Source organism: Ceratina calcarata, unplaced genomic scaffold, assembly GCF_001652005.2.
Source record: "Ceratina calcarata isolate Rehan_Ccalc_2016 unplaced genomic scaffold, ASM165200v1 scaffold115.2, whole genome shotgun sequence".
Classification (NCBI taxonomy): Eukaryota; Metazoa; Arthropoda; class Insecta; order Hymenoptera; family Apidae; genus Ceratina; species Ceratina calcarata.
The window spans coordinates 1,441,911-1,461,819 of record NW_017132446.1 but is presented as its reverse complement, the minus strand read 5'-3'; the positions used below and the strand labels follow the sequence as shown (position 1 = coordinate 1,461,819).

The 19,909-nt window shown below is 39.0% G+C and overlaps 2 protein-coding genes across 3 annotated transcripts in view; both read right to left on the bottom strand.

Annotated features, from left to right (window-relative positions):
• LOC108624066 (rap guanine nucleotide exchange factor) overlaps positions 1-17,278 on the bottom strand; it is a 108,962-nt gene extending 91,684 nt beyond the window's left edge. The window contains exon 1 of the mRNA XM_026812691.1: positions 16,936-17,278. The gene's annotated coding sequence lies outside the window, so the exon portion shown is untranslated. The remainder of the gene's footprint in view (positions 1-16,935) is intronic.
• Positions 17,279-17,552: 274 nt separating this feature from the next.
• On the bottom strand, positions 17,553-19,898 carry Usp39 (ubiquitin specific protease 39). 2 transcript variants are annotated; one of them, XM_026812401.1, is made up of 9 exons: positions 19,792-19,898; positions 19,220-19,498; positions 18,980-19,155; positions 18,695-18,920; positions 18,343-18,629; positions 18,154-18,282; positions 18,024-18,085; positions 17,728-17,950; positions 17,553-17,662 (listed from the first exon to the last, which is right to left on the bottom strand). In XM_026812401.1, the coding sequence occupies exons 1-9, from the start codon at positions 19,877-19,879 to the stop codon at positions 17,597-17,599; spliced, it is 1,536 nt and encodes a 511-aa protein (XP_026668202.1). In that variant the 5' UTR covers positions 19,880-19,898; the 3' UTR covers positions 17,553-17,596. The 2 variants fall into 2 exon arrangements, with proteins under 2 accessions (XP_026668202.1, XP_026668205.1); XM_026812404.1 differs by lacking the exon at positions 17,553-17,662 and having other exon boundaries at positions 17,819-17,950; positions 18,029-18,085.
• Positions 19,899-19,909: the final 11 nt, after the last annotated feature.

Sequence of the window (19,909 nt, the reverse complement as noted above, 5' to 3'; positions counted from 1 at the left end):
AAATTGTAGCTCTCGTCGTCCTCTACAAGAATGGTCTGATGCATTTTTTCCGTATCGCTAACGGTTTGGGAGTTATTGGCAAAAAACGAAAATTTCACAAAATCTGAAGGGGTACCCCTTGGAAAAATCTCGGAAAAATTGAAAATTTTTTTTTCGCGGAATTTTGAAAAATGCTTCAAATAAAAGTTGTAGGTACTGCTATTACATGCAAAAAAGATCGTATTCAATCTTCTTCTACCTCAAATACTTCAGGACTGATCGATTCGATCGAATTAATGCGTTCATCGCCAATTATTCTTTAACGAGTGGAGTTAAAAGAAAATTGCAACGGATCTTTCTTATATCTAGCAACTGGAGCTACAATTTTTGTCTGAAACACAGACCGCATGATGCATGGCTTCAACCAGGAAATAGACTATGCCCATCTTTTTCCTCTCAGTAACTTCATACTCTCTCATATCGATTCGACGTGTATTACAGGTTCGAACTTTTCTAATGTAAAAAGTAACAACGAATCTCAATAGAATTCCTCTCAATGAATTTTCATCCATGACATTTCAGTCGAAGATTAAACACGATTATGTCACGAATGTGATTTTGCCGGATCTTTTTTTCCTCGTAGCAGAATAATAAATCGTTTTGTATACGAGTAACGTTACGCAGATAATTGGAAAAAGGGAGAGACAGAGAGGGAACAGAGTAAATACGTAAGAGCAGAGACGTAATGAGTTTTCATCGAGCATGGAATTGCGAGCGCATGATACATGGCTTCCGTTTGGAGACAGCATGAATATCAGCCTTATCAGTTCCCCTTGCCATTTACCTTCACCGTTGCAACGTAAAATAGATTAAAAAATGATTGAATCCTTAAGAACTTTCATCTCCAGTTTATCATAATCCTAAACATACATAATTAATACCTTTTCGTATTAATTTTGAAGCACTGATAATAGAATCTAAAAATCTGTTTTTTACTACAGAACTTTCAAAAAGATTTTAGTTAAAATTTATATGAATTTCAAGCTTCAAACATGCATATCATAAAAAATTAAATCCAACTGCTTTCACATAGTTTACTCCGTCCTGCTGCCTTTTCATCTTTTCCATCGTCACCAATCGTACGTTTCTATTAATCATTCGTCACGGAAGCAACAGAGAATTAAAATCCCACCGACCATATTACGTCTACTTATCATATATGTATAAACGCGAACTGAAAAGCTTCCTATTTTCTTTTACATCTGCATGATGCAACATAAATTGAACGCAGAGGAAGCTAATTATGTACAACTTTTCCCTACCGAATGCTAATGAGCTCGTCCAGACCCAAGGAAACGACGAATCAAAAATATTCCGTAGGTATTCAATTCTAATTATGTTGAAAAAAAGTTAACTAGCTACAATTTGTACAGCTATTTAAGTTACTCTGAATTAAGGCTAGGAAAGTGTCGGACGTTCACAATGGAGTGGCGTGCTCGAAGTTAGACAATGGAACCGTGGCTAATTAAAAATGCACGCTCTGTCACATTTCCATAGTATTTTTCGAGCTTCGTATTTTCGATAGCCGAGTCTAGCTGGGTACTTGAAATTCTGAACGACCGCCGATGGAACTATACTTTCTATTCGCTTTTGTTCCACGTTCCAGCAAGAGGTGCAATCAAATGTCTTCCGTAGACTTTTCACCGGTACGAAGACTCTTAATTGCATTCTTTCTTCGTCGAGACACATAATTTATTAATTTACTGAGATAAATATCCCAATTTCATTGCATTTTTGATGATCTTACGTATCATCTTAAAATCATAGCAATCGGGACGTCATTTTATTTAACTTCTCGATGGAACTCTGACACTCGCGTTATGAATTTGTAGTCGACACAAGGAAGAATCAATTCTTGAGCCAAATTTATTGCAAGCTTTACATTAATAACGAAGGCAGTTGCAAACTTCGGGTAGAAATGGTCAGTGAACCTCTCGGAATCGATAACGCACCGCTTTCGATAGCACGCGAGCTCTAAGCGAGTAGCACGCGAGCCAGAATTCACCTGCTTCGCGATCGAATTCCAAACTCGCGCACCTGGCGCCTGGCGAAAGAAAGTTAATTGTCTCGTTGCTAGACAGTCGCTTGACAGATGATACGTCAATAGAAAGAGATACCCCGGAAGTAACGCGAAACCTCCACTTATTTCCAGATGATTTTACTAACTAATGATCAGCAGATTTTTATGCCAATTATCTATCTATTTAATAAACGTGAATTTTAGATAAAAACTTTCAGTTTATGCTGAATATTTGCACATAGAATTTTTTCATAAATGAAGGAAATTTACTAATCTACTAAGATTGCAATTTATACTATAAATCGGCTTTAGGAATATGAAAATATTGCAGGCAATCGATAGAACGTCAACTATAATGAATACGCCACTTACGATACTGCAAATTTTCTTACGCTTTTAAATTCAATTAAATCTCCATTACACGTTCATCCCTGCCTTTGCAAATTCATTATCAAGTGCGCCAGAGAACTGTCCGTCCAGTGGGGTATACGTTGTAATCATATTTTCGCGAATCATGCTGTTACATTGTTCATCACAAATTGCCCCCCTTTCCCTTGACACTGAGATTACACCGGCATAATTAACGCGAAATCTCCGGCACGTGCAAACACGTTGAGGAGTGTCAAGGAAATTGAAAGTCGGGTGTAATCGAAACGAAAAAAAGCATTCATGAAATATGCAACGATGCGTGAAGAGATTGGAACGGGCTAGGAGACCGTGGCGAACAATCAGGCAAATGGTAATTATGTAATCAGCTCAACAGTTTTCAAAATAATTAACCCTTATCTAAGGTCACCGTCTTAAAAATCACTAATCGATGTTAAACTGTTTAAGTTAAATGTAATAGGTTTTTCAAGTGTACTACGACTACCAACAATTCTTCAGTGCAAGCATTAAAACCGAATATGATTTAATAACGTTATAAGATTATATAAAACTTGAAAGCATGAAATCTCATTAAAGAAATAATAATTTTAATAAAATGTTTTAATAAAATGTAAGAATTCTAGTACTATAAAATAACTAGAACATTTCAATGATTCCAGTTATTTTCATATAAAATATAATAAAGAGAATTACTATTAAAAATTGAATATCATTTCGGTGCACTTTACTGCGAAATGTGTGTTGGGCTAACAAAGCCGATATAAATCAAATTTCCAGCACCTGCGCGAGATGTCCTTTGAAGAATTTCATCGGTTGACATTTCACCTCGTTGAAAATGCATGCAATGATGCACCGAGTGGCCACGATCGATCTCTCGATCGTCGCGTCACCCGGGTTTAACGTCGTGCACGAGCCAGGTCGCGATTTAATGCCACATTAATGTTCGTAGAACAGAACGCATTTTTGGACCAACGACTGAGGTGGATGTATTTAGCTTCTCGGTGTAATGGTCGATTCGACTAGACTCTCCGACGGTCGTTGTTCCAGCGACAATGAACCGTCCCGATGCGTGGCCGTGCATATTTAGAGCCGACCACTTCCGGTTCCTCGTGCCACCGAGGGACACGTCCCCCGAGAACACGCTACGTGGATGAAAAAACGTGGTAACCACTGTTTTTCAAAGGCATCGTTGCACAATTTTCAATAGTTCGCCAAATAAAAAGTCGGCCTTTGTCAATTTCGTATTTCAATTTCACGTATCTTTCTATTTGTTATACGAATAGTACTTTGTATTTTTTTAATGAGACGTTCATCGTAGAAGAAGAATCGTGTCCAATTAAATTCTGAATCTCTCGTTTTGCGAACAACACGTTGAAGCTACCGCGTGTAAATAAAATTGAAAAGCTCGACGTTCGTGATAAGCAATACGTTGAACGCGTCGCAGACAGGTGCGCGGCCACGTAATTAAGCTGCCGCACCCTGCACCCCGTCGACGCGTCAAAGGTTTCGTACGACAGAATTACAGGTGCGTAATTAAGACCTTACACCGTCGCCCGGATCCGCGACTTTCCAGTTCCGCGGTAACGAGGATTAAATGAGCCACGAGAAGATCTGCAAGCTTTCATAAACCTCGGATTTGCGATTTAACCGAAGCAGCAAAATTATTTACAGTTTTTCGTACGAAATATTTTCGAACGAAATTCATGGCCGATCTTTATACAAAATGCATCTCATTTTTCTGGCTAATTTTATAAAATTGCATTTTATAAGCAGAATGAAAAAATTTCTGTCTACGAAAAACTAATAAAATAAAGGTATTTGCTTGGAATTTCATCCGGCGAATCGATATACTTTTCTCATCGCGTCAACACGAAGGAAAAACCCGAAGACGCAAACATCCCTCAAGCCTTTCCCCCTTGACAAGATTCGGCAAGGGAAATTGCCATGAAATTACTCGAAGATTGATGGGAACGCGTGAACGCGTTACCGAATCCACCTGTGCTCGAATCTTTTTACTTTTTCTACACGATCATCTGACATTTTCATCCACAAACCTAACACGTGTAATGAAAGCGGCGACTAAATTCGATCCGCGGTAAATTCGTTGCCCACGAAATTGAATAAACGTTCAATTTTCGTATAAATCTGATACTGATCGAACTTTTCAATGAAATCTAGATAATAAATTGTCTCGAGATTGTTCATTGATTGTGAATTGCGAAATGAATCAAGAAATGGTAAACGCAGAAATTATTTCTTAATGAAATGAGCAAATAATTTCTAATAATCCTTATCTATCATATCGGAATTAAAAGAATATTTTTTGCATATTCAGTTTTCTTATAAATATACATAAGATCCTCAGTCTCCTAGTTTCTCTCTGTCCTTGCAATAAATTAATGTACTATGCATATTATCGTAATACAGGTACAAAGAATTAAAAAGTAATACTCGAAGACGTTTTCCATTGGGCACGTAACTTCGCAACATTCCGGAGCGTCTAAAAGACTCGTAAGAGAGAGACCGGTTCAATGTCTGTAGCCCTCGACAACTTGGTTCAACAATCCGAAACAATGGACTGGCGACTAATTTTCCGTCCAACCAAGCGTCGAATTAATTCCGACGACGATGAAAATAGTCTCTTTCGTTCCCTTTAGCCACTCGCGGCGTTCTTGCGAGGGTTTCGCCCCGCAGAAATTCCACGTGGGCATCCTCGAGGCAGCCGGAGAATTACGGAACCGGGGCGACCGGTTAAAAGCCGGAGAGAAATTCCGCGAGCGGTTAAAACGAGGCGAAGAAACACGGTGGAAGATGATGATGATGACGGTGGCAGGCCGAGGACGAGAAGTTATGCGAAGCGTGAGACCGGAAGCGATCGAGCGGCGCACAATTGGCCGGAAGCAAGGACCCTCTCGAAGGTGATGCGTATTTGCTCGAAGGCCTCTCCGCACGCATCCAATCACGATTGCACTAATTAAGTCGCACACCTATTCCAAATGCCAATTTCCATCTCTACCCAATTCTTGCCCACTTATTGACATGACCAATGGAATTAATGGCTAATTCTATTCATCTAACAATTAGTTTAATTTTAATAATCTTCCAATGAATATTGATTTATTACATTTTAATAGAAAAAATAAATAAATCTGATGATTTTCTTTGCAATCCTATACTGCAATTTCAAACTGGTAACACTTGTGCATGTAAAGACTGCGTAACTGGATGTAAATTGCGAAATCATTTGCTGGAAGGATGAAGGGTTGACTAGCAGATCAAACGATTAACCCCGATGGGATAGATCAGAGATTGGCCAGTGCCGGTGTGGCTCAATTTATTTCTCGTTCGAGATTCGTTTCGCCTTTGGCAACAGTTCCAGAGACTGCTCAACGACAGTGGGGCCCTAAAGGTTGTGCAACCGCGTACACCTCGTCCATTGTGTCTCTACGTTCTGCCACTTTCGCGGGGAATTAGCACAGTTCCACTAGCAGCCGTAAACGACTCGAAGGGACTCTCAATAATATACGACTTTCGATAAAGAATGTTTCGAATCGAAATAATAATTAAAGAGATATTTAAATGATAAGAGAATTACTATAATAGCAATGCAAACGCTTGTGTCTTATAAGAAATTTAACGAATTTTTAAATTTCTTAATGCAATGTACGATAATAAATCAGGAAATGGTTTGGAAACAATTGAAGTGGTTTTATATCCAAGCACTTCACTGCGCAATCTTATCTGCGGCAATTTGCCTACTGTATACACGTTACAACGCGTATCAGCGCACCTGTATATTTGTTAAACGTGTCCCCGCGATTAGAATGCGTTTTAACGAGTGACTTATGCGAATGAGATTACAGCGCGTAGACGAGAGCACGCGTAGGATTCCCGTTCCGTTTTCGTAACGACGAGGTGGGTGGAACAGTTCGAAGGCCGAACGAGAAGGATCTCTGTCTGTCAGTCGTAACAAGCTCTCTTATAAAAAATTCAGATTTCATGTTTCGCAGGTGTGGTGCGTTTTCCGTTTCGAAACGGAATTATCGATGATTCGTGAGCGGAATATAAAAATAGGGAAATCTACAATTGCAAGGTATTTTTGTATTTTAGATACGTAGCTCATTTCTGATACGAGAAATCAAATTGTAGTATAAGTGCAAAAATAGTACCGCTCGAGAATAATAAAAATATTATTAATAACTTTTTTTTTTCTATTACTTGATATTATATTTTCATGAAATTAAGGGAGTTTACTTGATAATTGAACTAATGATAAGAATTAGCTAAAATTTTACATGGGCTTTCGTTTGCATATAAAAAAGTTTGTGTAAAAAATTTCAAGGCTCTTTATAACGTTTTAAAAATTTGCGAATTTTATGGGAAAATGAATTTTCATCGATAATTTGCTATAGAACGAATACGTTGCCACATTTCAATGTTTCAATGAGGAGCAATGGAAAGGAGTCTACGAACGTTTAAATGATTCATTAATTCCAATTTGTTCGTACAAACTGGCTAGACCTACAAACAAACAAGCACCGTAGTAGGAGTTCGTCGTCGCTTGCGAGACGCATTGGAAACTCATCAACGAGAGTTTGAACAGGAGTTGTGACTGGTTTTGGTCAGGTAATCTGCCGACGGTTAACAGTCGCAATTTAAATAAAACAGTCGAGTGAGCCTTTAAAGTCGCAGGTGTAACAACGAGTGCGTTGGGCCTGTCCGGGTGGGAGAGAGACGGCGAAGGAAGCGTTACATGAGCAGCGAGAGAGAAGATTCTGATACAAGAAGCGAGATAGGGAGAGAGCGCACGTTAAAACAGGTGGTGCGGATAATAATGTAATTCTAACGGAAAAACGTCGGCTGTGGGTCACAGTCGCTTCCACCCGACCTATTGTCATCTATTTAAGATAATCCAAGAGCTTCCGAGCCAATTTCGAGGGATGGATAATCAAAAGCTTGAGAAGATGCAAATATGTATGGGAAATATTTTAGAAATTAATCCGAAATTTCTTAATTCTGTTACTTATATGGAAACGACAAAATTTTCGGATAATAACTTCTGGTTTTTAACAACTTGCAAATGAACTGGGGAAACCAGTGCATCGATTTGCATATTCGGTTTGACTAATTATATAAGTGCGGGAAACTGAGGAGAAGCGGTAGAAAGTGGGCCTCGATCGCGATCTACGGTACGCGGACAAAGGAGCGCGGGTCCCAGGGGTTAGAAAACTATTAAGAGGCTTTAATTACTTCGCGCAGTTTCATTTCAATCGTGGAGAAGAAAAAAAATCCCGCTTCCGTCGGCCTGTCTTTCTAGCCGCGATCTTGGCTGCGAGGTAACCCATATGAACCATACGAACCACCCATACACTTTCCTCGATTATCTCTAACATACGTTCAATCATTTGTTGCATATCAAAAACTCTGACAAATATTTGAAAATGATTAAAACGAAACATAAACGACTCATATCTCATAATCATGTAATAAATTATCTGACAAATAAAATGGTACTTTAAATGGGAGAACAATTATCAACTCGATTTATATATTTCGTAATATTTTAAGACTAGTCTAAGGGGTTGTAAGTTAAAACTCATGGACAGGCGCACACGCATGCACCGAGAAGCCTTTATGCATATCAGATTCACAGCGAGGGCGCATTGAAGGGCCAGTGCACGCCATCGCATCGCAGCCAATCGATCCGGTGGCTTTCCTTTCGTTTCCTCGAATAACCCGTTTCTATTCCCAAACGATCGCAGCTGGAAATTATGGAATCGTGCACCAGACAGTTTGAATTCACTGGGCCAATGAGTATTTCCACTGGCCTCTATATGTATACCGAATTGCGTGTTTAATTTCGTTTAATATCTTGTGATAAGATTTTATTAATCTTCACAGAAAAGCTGATTAACGTATATTTATAAGCCTGACGCAGTAAATCTGTCTTAATTACGTCTATTCTATATATCATTTAAAGTGGAATTTTATGCATCTTGAGAGAAAATCTTTATAGACCTTAGTTAGAACGTATTTACGTGTTAATGTAATAAATCTGACGTCTTAATAAAACTCTTATTGTTAGAACTCTACACCTGCTTCCGCGTCTCGCCCACGATTTATACATCCTTATATTTCCCGAGAAAATTTAGCTACTCTCCAACAACGTGTACAGCGCAAACCCGACCAAGTCGTAACAAAGATTTATATTCACAATGGGAAGGTAAGTCACGAAATTCCAGGTATACTTGGCATTCGTCTACGGTTTACTATCTACAGAACAAGAAAGGCTAATGGTGGGACAGCGGAAAGCCGTGTCCCTATTATGGGTCGTCGTCGAAAACCGACGGAAAAGTCGTGAAACTGGAAACTTGTCGACGAGAAGATAGAGTTTGCAAAATTTCTTACGCGTCGGCAAAATGTGCCAGGCTATTATGCGAGCCAGGGAACCGACTTAACACTCGACAGTTTCATTGCAGATTATGAGTTTCATATTTCGAATGCAACTGCGTTTCGTTCTGATACGTGCAACGATTTAACGATTATTACTAAACGATTATAAATTAACATCATTACAAACGTGATAGCTTGACGATTTACTGCAATTGTTGATTGCAAATTAAGAATCGAAAGAAAACAATCGTTGCGATTACTATTTACGGTTTTTGAAACTTGAGAGAGTGAAGAAACCGCGACATTTTCGGTCGGTGAATCGTCTGCATACAAAAGCGCGAATCTTACGTTCCTTATTGCTGCCACTCAGACCTTCCCAGTGGCTCATGCGGAGCATTTTCCGTCACGAAAGAAGAACGCAATCTTCCGCCTTTCTTCTTCGAGGAAGAACCGTTTCCCCCTCGCGTGGACGTGTCATTTATCGATCGTACAGGTGCAAAGCAATCTCGCTGAAAATCGATTCACGTACGAGCTGTACAGACGTCTGACGGTGTACATTTATGGAAGAGAATTCGCCACCATTCACTAGATACACGCTCGCCGCAACACTTCCTTTCGCGATTCACCGAATTAGCATGCAATTTCTTTCACAATTGACAGACAGATCTATCGAATTACGCAACCCATCGTTCCCTATGCGTTTTATAGACATAATCTCTGTTTATAAGAATTCCTCTATTTCCAATTTCGTTTTTTGAAATAACAAAGAAGTGAACAACGAATACGATTGATTTTTATATTTATTCAATTTTTCAAGCCTGTTCGAAGGAGAATCTAATAATCTCTGAGTCTGTTTAGCACTCTGATTAATCGGGATTTGCGAGTCGCGCGTGGCAATCGAATCGTAGAAAAAGCAACCTCGGGAGGAATCAGAGTCATCGGCGTTGCACCCACGCGCACGCCCGATTACGGAGGATGCACTTAAATGTCTCTCCCGCGCTCTATGAAAGGCGAATACCACGCGCAGCAGAGAAAGAAAGAGAAAGAAAGAGAGAGAGAGAGAGAGAACACGTATTATATATGTAGAGAAACTCAGGAGATTTTACGTTCGAAAGGCGGTAACGAGACGGCAACGAACCGGCCTGCGATTCTTTTTTCGTTTTTCCTTTTCGCGTCTCTCCAACGAATCATAAACGAAGAGAAGCGCCAGACGGCATTGTCTCTTTCTCGTAGTGCATTACGTAAATGAGGGTACGTACACGCCCGTGACCATTGTACACGTTCAATCCTGGACCCGTCCGTGTCCTTCTAATCATCGCGAAGAAAGTGTTCGACGAAACGACTTCCCTCGCTTTTCGTTCATTCGCATAATCATTTCGTTGTTGCACACCGTCCCTTTGTCGCAGACCGTGCGTTATTTTATTTCCTCTTTGCTAACGAAGAAACTGTAACGTCCACAGAACTGGTCCTCACGGAAGATCGGTCGAAATTACGGAGCGTTTTATTTCTAGTATAAAATCGTAGGGAACGTCGTTCAGCTTGAACAGCTGACAAGCTCTTTTCAGAGATACCATATACCATCTCATTGTTGAACGAGGAGAATATGAGTTTCACTAATTGTATTCTTCCAAGGGTTCAATTCTCACCGAGTATCCCGACCGTCATAAAAAGCCAAACGCACTCGCCGCAAAACGTGTAAATTTTACAGCGGCAATCAGTGATACCTGTTTTCCGCTTCGAGGGTAAAGGACGCTACGGGGTTACTTTAAAAGCTGTTAATCCTCTCTAAACTTACGGTCCCACGAATTGAATAAATTAATTGTTCACGCAGAACTTTATCCAACAATTTAAATAATAACCAGACTGTTCTATAAAACTTCATACTGGAATTAAAGTTCATACTCTGAGTTCATTTCCTTTTTGCTATACGTGACACAATTTACTTAACCGGAAACTGTGTTCTTAATCGTGACCGAGTTTTGTCCAACGAATTCTTTAACTCGCCACTTTTGTGACCGTTCCCGATGCATCCGGGCTCGTTTAACGTCATTCTACTACAGTGGAGAACCTATCAGTTCTCTCTTATGCAAAGGCTGCCCGTTAAAGAAAAAGTTTTCCTTTTAGACGACCGTCCTAGATTTCAAAATTTACGAAAGCCTGTTCGCGCTTGTTCATTCCAGTTTGCGGACGATTTTAGAGCACGAGGTGAGAAACTCGTACACCCCCGTTCATAAGTTTCCAAAACTGACAATTATATCAGACAATGTAAGAGAATAATTAAATATTCGCGATATCTCAATAATTCCTATCATTGCATTTGAAATAAAATAAAATTGTACTAAGAATATTCGAATATCGCACGATTTATTATATTATTTATTAGATCTTTTTAGAGGATTCTGAGTTTCATTAAAGAAGATGCAGATAAGATTTAATGATAATTATTCACGAAGCAGAATTATCATTTCGTAACCCTTTCGCAGTGTTTCAAACTTTCCAGCCATTTCCCGCTCTTTGCCACCGAACTACTTAAACTTTGACTTCCGCCGTTGGAGAACAAATAAAGTTGTGCGAAACAAATTAAGACGAACTACTTCAAGAGAGGCAATGCTTTAAACGTGCTCTAATTTCTAATCCATCCCTTCTGTTCTTTCAAACGAAAGTTTCCAACCATTTAATGAGACAGGTATAGTAAAAGATGCACGGAAATGTAAGAAAACGGATATGTATTTCCATTCGTTTCGATTTTGAGTTTCGATTGTTTTGCTTCACGCAACGATCGTTTAGCAACAGATTTTCGATCAACTTCGGCGGTAGATGGAAATCATCAAAGGCTAAACAATATCGAATCTACATTGTCCAGCAGCCACATACGCGTCCGCGTGCTCGCGAAGAGTTGCCGAGTATCCAAGTAAATTCGAGACTCGTCGAGATAAGTAAATCGAAATTATTAAAACTATTATTCTTCTGGTTCGCGTTTATTTATCGATCAAAAGTGAACGCGTACAAGTGGACGTAAGAAAGGTGTATGTCCTCCTTACTCAGTAAAACCAATAAAACGAATTTTTACATGCGTTTTTGATTCTACTGTGTAATTAGGATATGCGCTAAGCTACGTTTTTTATGTTCAATGAATGCTGGAAAGGAAGAAATCACATGGCGTGGTGGTTCGCACGAATTTCTCGTTAAAAACGTGCCTCCTTACTTAATAAGACCATAGAACGAATTTTGAAATGTGTTTTGGTCTTATTGAGTAATAAGGATATACGCTAGATTACATTTTGTATGTTTAGTGAATGCTGGAAACGAAGTAATCACTGCTGAAGTAATAAACTTGGTGGTTTGCGCGTATTTCTCATTAAAAAAGTGGTTTCGTCTTTATAGGTTTATGAGATTTCAAAAAGATGTATGCCCTCTTGACGGGTGAAATTCCATAGAGCGGATTTCAACATGCTCTTATGGATTTACCTCGTGAGCAGGTTGTACACCAGACAACATTTTTTACATATTTCCTGTCTCAAAGCATACAGGGTAAGTAAATTATTTTCTTGTAGAGTTTATAGTAGATATTCCTCTGTACATATTTGATTCTCGACAGTAATGTTAAATAACTTTTCACGCGAATGGAATGAAACGATTCCTCGTCAAGTGGTGATTAAATTAGCAATTACGGGAGAGGTAAATCTGCAAATATAGACGTTAGATACTTTCTTTTCATAACTGGAAAGCCGCCAGAAATTATTCAATCGGTACACGCCGTTCCGTGTCGGTGGAATCGGAGAGCACCGTTTATCATTAGATTCAAGGACTCGTGTTGGCAAAACGGAACTGCAAGCTTCGAAATAGAATTCATTGATCCAACCGCGAATGCACGAGACGAAAGCCCCAAAGATTTAATTATACATTTTCTAATAATTATTTCTAATCCATCGAAACGTCGTTCAATGATAAACTAAATTTCCTTGCTTCGTTTCAAGAAAATGTTCCTTAAAGTAAAACGAGTCTCAACAACGAGAATGAAAGCGCGTGGAATTTTTCGGATGCAAATTATGTTGTAACCTTCGAGGAGCGGAATCGGTGAGGGAACAGTTGAACGGACAGGCTAGGCCGTTCGAGTCACGGTCAGGCGAGCGATAATACGCGGTTCGACGTGGAATTCTAATCGGACCATCGACTTCTAACTGTTATACAGAGGAGTTCCCGGTTTCCATGGACGATAGAGCCTCATAATCTCCGCGTAAACGTGACCGTTGTAGCCTAATTCAGAGACAACATTACCCTTAATCGGTTCGCCTACAAATGCTACACTTCCGTACATAACACATCCTAAACAGTAAACCTGCCGACACTTCCGTACCCGTTCCTATCATTTCCGGTCAAAATAATCATTCATTAAAAAAGGTACTGTTTTTATAATCAAAGTAGATAATAATTAACTCGTTACTAAATGAATAAATAAATAATTTTCATAAAATAACGATACGAATTTATTTTTATATAATTTCTATTATAAAAGAGAATTAAAAATATCTATTAGCAGTTTCTATATTTCCTTGCAATTCTTTGCTCAGTACGTTAATTAAAATGTCTGTCTATCATTTTCTAATTGCTTAAAGTGATAGACGGAAATATCTCCTGCCTCGACCAGTGCTTCTCATTGATTAAAATGTCTGAGACTTTACCCAGCATTTTCTAACTGATAGACCGAAATGCCTCAGCTATGAATCACCTTTAGATGGTCAGTTCTATTAGGGAAAAATAAAGGATGCAAGCATGTGCAGTTATTATGTGACTCGTAGAACTTCGTCGAAACGCATTTTTTATAACGCGTTCGTAGAGCAGGTCGCGTAACAGCTGGGGCACCTGCTGTTCTCTGTGCCGCTTCTTCCTCCTACCTAAACGCAACGAAGAGTAACCAGCTCTTTGTGTCACAGTATACCTACTGACATGCACCGGGGTCTTGCCTTGCCGACGCAACGGCAGCGGCCGGTGCGAGAACCTGACCGGGATAAGCGACAAAACCTGCGGACTTTCTCCGTTCTGCGGATTTATTCGCGGAGACTTCCTGCTTCACAGCAAGGAAGACAATCGTGCTTCTCCGATGAATGGAAGAAAATAAGAGATCGAGAACTTTCTTCCTTTAATTAAGCCTCATGCGAGTACAGTTTTTCTGTATCCTTTCCCATTCGCATAATCTCATCATTAGAGAAAACGTCGGCAGACGAGATCTGAAAGTCCCGTCTCATACGTCGATAAATTTACAATTAAACAATTTACTAGGCGCGCGTCTAATTCGAACTGAATGAGTCACGTAATGATATTCCTATTCATACCGAATGAATCATGCGTTTTCGGTGAACATACGCGAAAAAAATAGCATGTCTCCGGGACGAGAGATCAGACAACAGTCAGCAGTCATTGAAAACCAATAAACTGTATATGGAGCGAGGAGAATGAAGTAGGTGTGTTACGGTTGTGAATAATATCCGAATCGCTTCGACGGAAGCGAGTTACCGTATACTCAATCGACGTTTAAATGCCTCAAGGATGATTCTGATGTATGGAACTGCGATCTTCATCCTTGACACGTTCTTGCGTGTATGGGAGCACGGCGGTGGAGTTATGAACAGAAAAAGATACAGGGAGAAACTAACGAGTTCTTTCCCTACGTGTGCGAGATTCTAAAGAGTGTACGGGATGAGACTTCGAAACGAGGTATGTGCACTTCAAGCCTAACGATATCTCTCATTGTACGGTGCTAATGTTCAAAAGATCAGATAGGTATTCACTCAAGCTGGCCCATGAGTTATGTCTGCAAAAACAATGGATTATGAATAGAATTTAGGAAGCTAGAAAATGCTCTTCATTTATTGAATTATTCTAAGCAAGAAATATCGGAATTACGACTGAATTAAAGAAAAATACGAATAAAGGCTTAACAATATAATATATTACATTTAAGTGCATAATAAATAATATATACCTTTAGTCAACAGATCTCATTGTGCGCAAAATGCTTAAAACGCGAAAACAGCCTTAAAGGATGTACATACAAAATTATATATATGTACATCTCTGCTTAATACGCCACCCACGTCTAAAAACATTCCACAGGCATGTCGCTGACTCGAGAATAACATCCATCCCTTCGATTCACCAGTGAAACCATATGATTGTTTACTACGCCTCGTAACTACTACGATTATTTACGTTTTTAAAAAAAAAAAATAAGAGATCGAGAACTTTCTTCCTTTAATTAAGCCTCATGCGAGTACAGTTTTTCTGTATCCTTTCCCATTCGCATAATCTCATCATTAGAGAAAACGTCGGCAGACGAGATCTGAAAGTCCCGTCTCATACGTCGATAAATTTACAATTAAACAATTTACTAGGCGCGCGTCTAATTCGAACTGAATGAGTCACGTAATGATATTCCTATTCATACCGAATGAATCATGCGTTTTCGGTGAACATACGCGAAAAAAATAGCATGTCTCCGGGACGAGAGATCAGACAACAGTCAGCAGTCATTGAAAACCAATAAACTGTATATGGAGCGAGGAGAATGAAGTAGGTGTGTTACGGTTGTGAATAATATCCGAATCGCTTCGACGGAAGCGAGTTACCGTATACTCAATCGACGTTTAAATGCCTCAAGGATGATTCTGATGTATGGAACTGCGATCTTCATCCTTGACACGTTCTTGCGTGTATGGGAGCACGGCGGTGGAGTTATGAACAGAAAAAGATACAGGGAGAAACTAACGAGTTCTTTCCCTACGTGTGCGAGATTCTAAAGAGTGTACGGGATGAGACTTCGAAACGAGGTATGTGCACTTCAAGCCTAACGATATCTCTCATTGTACGGTGCTAATGTTCAAAAGATCAGATAGGTATTCACTCAAGCTGGCCCATGAGTTATGTCTGCAAAAACAATGGATTATGAATAGAATTTAGGAAGCTAGAAAATGCTCTTCATTTATTGAATTATTCTAAGCAAGAAATATCGGAATTACGACTGAATTAAAGAAAAATACGAATAAAGGCTTAACAATATAATATATTACATTTAAGTGCATAATAAATAATATATACCTTTAGTCAACAGATCTCATTGTGCGCAAAATGCTTAAAACGCGAAAACAGCCTTAAAGGATGTACATACAAAATTATATATATGTACATCTCTGCTTAATACGCCACCCACGTCTAAAAACATTCCACAGGCATGTCGCTGACTCGAGAATAACATCCATCCCTTCGATTCACCAGTGAAACCATATGATTGTTTACTACGCCTCGTAACTACTACGATTATTTACGTTTTTAAAAAAAAACTCCCGTACAAGATGACGACCTTGCCAGTGACCAAAACGTAAACGTAATAGATACCGATGTTTTATAAATTCTGATCATATCTCACTTGTAGTATCCTTTTACTGCTACTCATATTTGTACTACGTGTTACACGTGTTATTCAAGACGTGATTTATTAACACTTATGAAAGAACTAAGCGTTCTGTGAGGAAATTGTACGTTTTACTGTCGCGAGTGCGTTAATTCACCGACCGACCTGTCATGGAAATCACCTGTCGAAACTGGTTCGAATTTCACGATGCAATGTTAACTATCAAGCTATAAACCCGAAACTCGCAGTTCCCTTGAGAGTCAACGTAGTACCTCTCCGGTTTTAATATGTATACGTACAGGTTCCTCCGCCATACAATCAGACAGTTGTTTTTCGACGGTTAGCATGGAACAGGTATTCGGAGCGGTATGGAAGGGAGCAGACATTGACGCAAACCGAAATTACCGCGGGACGTACGAGAATAAACCGCGACGAATTAGTAGTGGAATTTCGGTGAGAATCCTCGTCGCGAGAATGTTACGCGAGAATTAAAAGAGATAGGGATTCTCCGTCGGCCTTTCACGCGAGATAGAACCGTTACCGCGAACAGGTAGCCAAGATTTTTGAGGATTTCCAAGGTAGACTTCGCATCCGCGAAACGACGAACCATGTGCAAACTCGCGTGACTCCATTCCGAACGCGCGGACAAAGTTTGTCAAATAGTTTGCAAACTGAACAGAGTACTCACGTTAAAATCGAGGCGTCGATCCTACAGGTGATAGTATTTATCCACGTGCAGGGAACCCACTGAAGTACACAAGTAACGCACAGTACGAGAAACACTCGCGAAAATAAAAAAAACGCGCGGGGGTGCGTTCGTCGACACTAGCGCGTACGCGAACACGATAAACGATATAAAACGCGTTATCTCGATTTATGTACAAAAAAGATAGTATGCGAAGGACGAATAGACACTTACGATGTAAAATACGCGTATCCGTGGAAAAGAGACGCGTTCAATTCGAGATCGTCTCGCGTAGCCGGCTGTGACTCTACTCCGGTTGGTTCGCCTCTCGCCTCCGCTTCGGCGCGACAATCCGATCCCACCCCCTCTATCGTGCCTACTGTACGTCCCTACCACGATTTCTACTTCCAGTTCATACTTCCGATCTCTTCGGCAATCTTCGGTAAGTTTCGACCCGATCGGCGTAGGTTAAACAATAAAAATTCTAAACTATTTCTATCTTCTCTTATTCGAAACGATTTAGAGATTTGGTCATACGAGAACATGAGATGCAAGGTATGTTTTATTTTGTTTTATTTCGTATTACTATGTATTCATTAGGAAATAAATTGAGGCGAAAGTTAAAGTGAAAAATTGCAATACTTTATTTAGAAAATTACATTTATCATATTGCTCTTTTAATTTTATTATCACCGTTCTCCGTAGGCATGTCTTTCTTTAATTCGTAAATCTGTGAAACAAAAATATTCATTATATTTAAAACCTAAGAATCTTAATTGATTATATTTTTAATACCTGTATGTATGCTTCGGTTAATGTGATCATCTGAGGTAAAATTTGAGTTACATGTAAATCCTGTAATTCGTACCATTGACCGGTTGCCCTATGTAAAATATGAACTCTGTACGTTCCTTGGCCAGGCTCACCGTCGTGAACAATATTCGCAACTAAATCGTACGTCGTACACGGATGCCTTTGTTTCACTTCAGGTGTCAAGATATCTCCAAAATCTACATTTCTAAAATCCGTAAATAATTAATACAGAAAATCGTACAGATGCTAATAAAATAATGTTACGAAAAGTATCTTACTTAACTGGGAAATTGACTATGGTGGGATTCTTTTCTACGAAAAACGTATTCTTCGTAAATCTCTGCAATTAAAAACAGCATATTCAATCGCTCTGATAATTTTCTAATATCAACGTAATCACGTACTCACTTTGATGTAAAGTATTAGATAAGGAGGAAGTTCTGTGATCTCGAATCTTTTCATGAAATTCTCTTTGTACGTTTTGTACTCTTTCTCCGTTACAGCGTTAAACTTGTTTAACAACGTGTATAAGTTTACCTAAAGAGATGCACATTCTATCATTTTTGCTACAGTCGAAATTCGTAGTTTGTTACTCACTTGGGGAATGATATTCTCCGTGAATTGATCTTTGAAAAGTGGCGGAGGTGGGAGATCGCACGTCAGATATAAAAATGGACTTTCTGTCACGGTTTCTCCATATTCTACAGTATGAAGTAGTTCGCTCCTTTGACTTTCGTCCAGTTCAAGCGGCGGAATTTTTCTCGTGTATATACGCATGTGACCCAAAAACGTTTTGTACACTATACTAGAATCACGTTTCTTTGTACCGTTCAGTGCCAAGTGCAGGGCATTCAAAAACCATGAAAGGAAGTCGATTGGGTCGCCTGCAAATTTGATTTGTACATATAAAATTATCGTAATCATCGGTAGATTGTCGTGTATTTTATACCTTGCTCGGTAAATTGGAATCTCTTTTTACTCCATAAGACGACAGCCTGTAGCATCTCATGTGGGCTGACGTGAGCTTTAAAATTACGTGGATTCCACAGCTTTCTCATTAGTTCTCCAAACCTTTGAACCAAAAGATAAGAAGAATCTCCAGGTGGCCTTTTCACATGAGCATAATTAGACTCTCTTAAGAAGAAGTCTCTCAAAGGTGTAACATGAGACAATGCCTGAAATGTTAAACTTGTAACTATCTATCCTAAAACAGAACAGGAAAAGTATAACTTACTTGTAAAATAACGTTACAATAATCATTTGCTTTGATATTGTTCATCCCAACGATCCCAGGTGAATATAACGAGCCATCTATTGCTCTCGATAATTTATCACTTTTATCTAGTTGGCCAATTTGGGCTTTGTCAAACGTCGGATTTAAAACATACTTTATGTCATCCAATGAGGAATCTGAGTGACAATGTATTTATTATGAAATATCGAACATACAGAAATATTACGATTATTTGCTTACCAATAATTTCGTAATTGTCAGGCAGGCAATAAAATTTCAAAGTATGAAGATTAAGAAAAACGTGATGGCTTTCAGCAACGCTGTGTGTATATGCATGAGTGTTCGTGCCTCTGCCTTGGAAATACTTGCCACACACGAGGCAGGCATACACATTGATTCTAGACAATGACACTGAGCATAATTTCTCGAAATCGAAATCTAAAAACTGTCGATTTATTGTGTCCAAATAAGGACACAGTCGTGGTGCATCTGTTCCTGTTTTGGCAATTTTAACATTCCCTATAATCAAGAATTCGGTTGACTCAACCAACTCACGGATCAGTAAATTGTTTTTAAAAAGACGAGAGATATTTATAAAATAAATGAAGCTTGTGTTGTAATTAAATGTGTAGATTCTAATGTAATATATAAGTTCATTTAAAATAGAGTATAATAATAGTAATCAGGATGAAAACAGTGAATGTTAACCTCAAGATACAAGCATTTAAACAAACTGTTAATATTGTATTAACTTTAGAATGAATGTAAGAAATTAATAAAATGATCAATAAATACGATTTTCAAATACTCACTGGAGCTTTCTTCCTCAGAATCATTTTCTTGTATTGCCAATTTTCGTTTTTGGAGGTTCTCCTGTTTATCTGTAGCCAATGTCGCCATTTTCAGTAGTAAGATATTTTACTCTAAGCC

What these genes read in the sequence shown, in the direction of transcription:
- Usp39 (XM_026812401.1), bottom strand. Translation starts at nt 19,879, where the DNA reads ATGGCGACATTGGCTACAGATAAACAGGAGAACCTCCAAAAACGAAAA. An exon ending in TTCTGAGGAAGAAAGCTCCA is followed by an intron (nt 19,499 to 19,791) that starts GTGAGTATTTGA and finishes TCTTGATTATAG; the next exon opens with GGAATGTTAAAATTGCCAAA. An exon ending in ATTCCAATTTACCGAGCAAG is followed by an intron (nt 18,630 to 18,694) that starts GTATAAAATACA and finishes TCAAATTTGCAG; the next exon opens with GCGACCCAATCGACTTCCTT.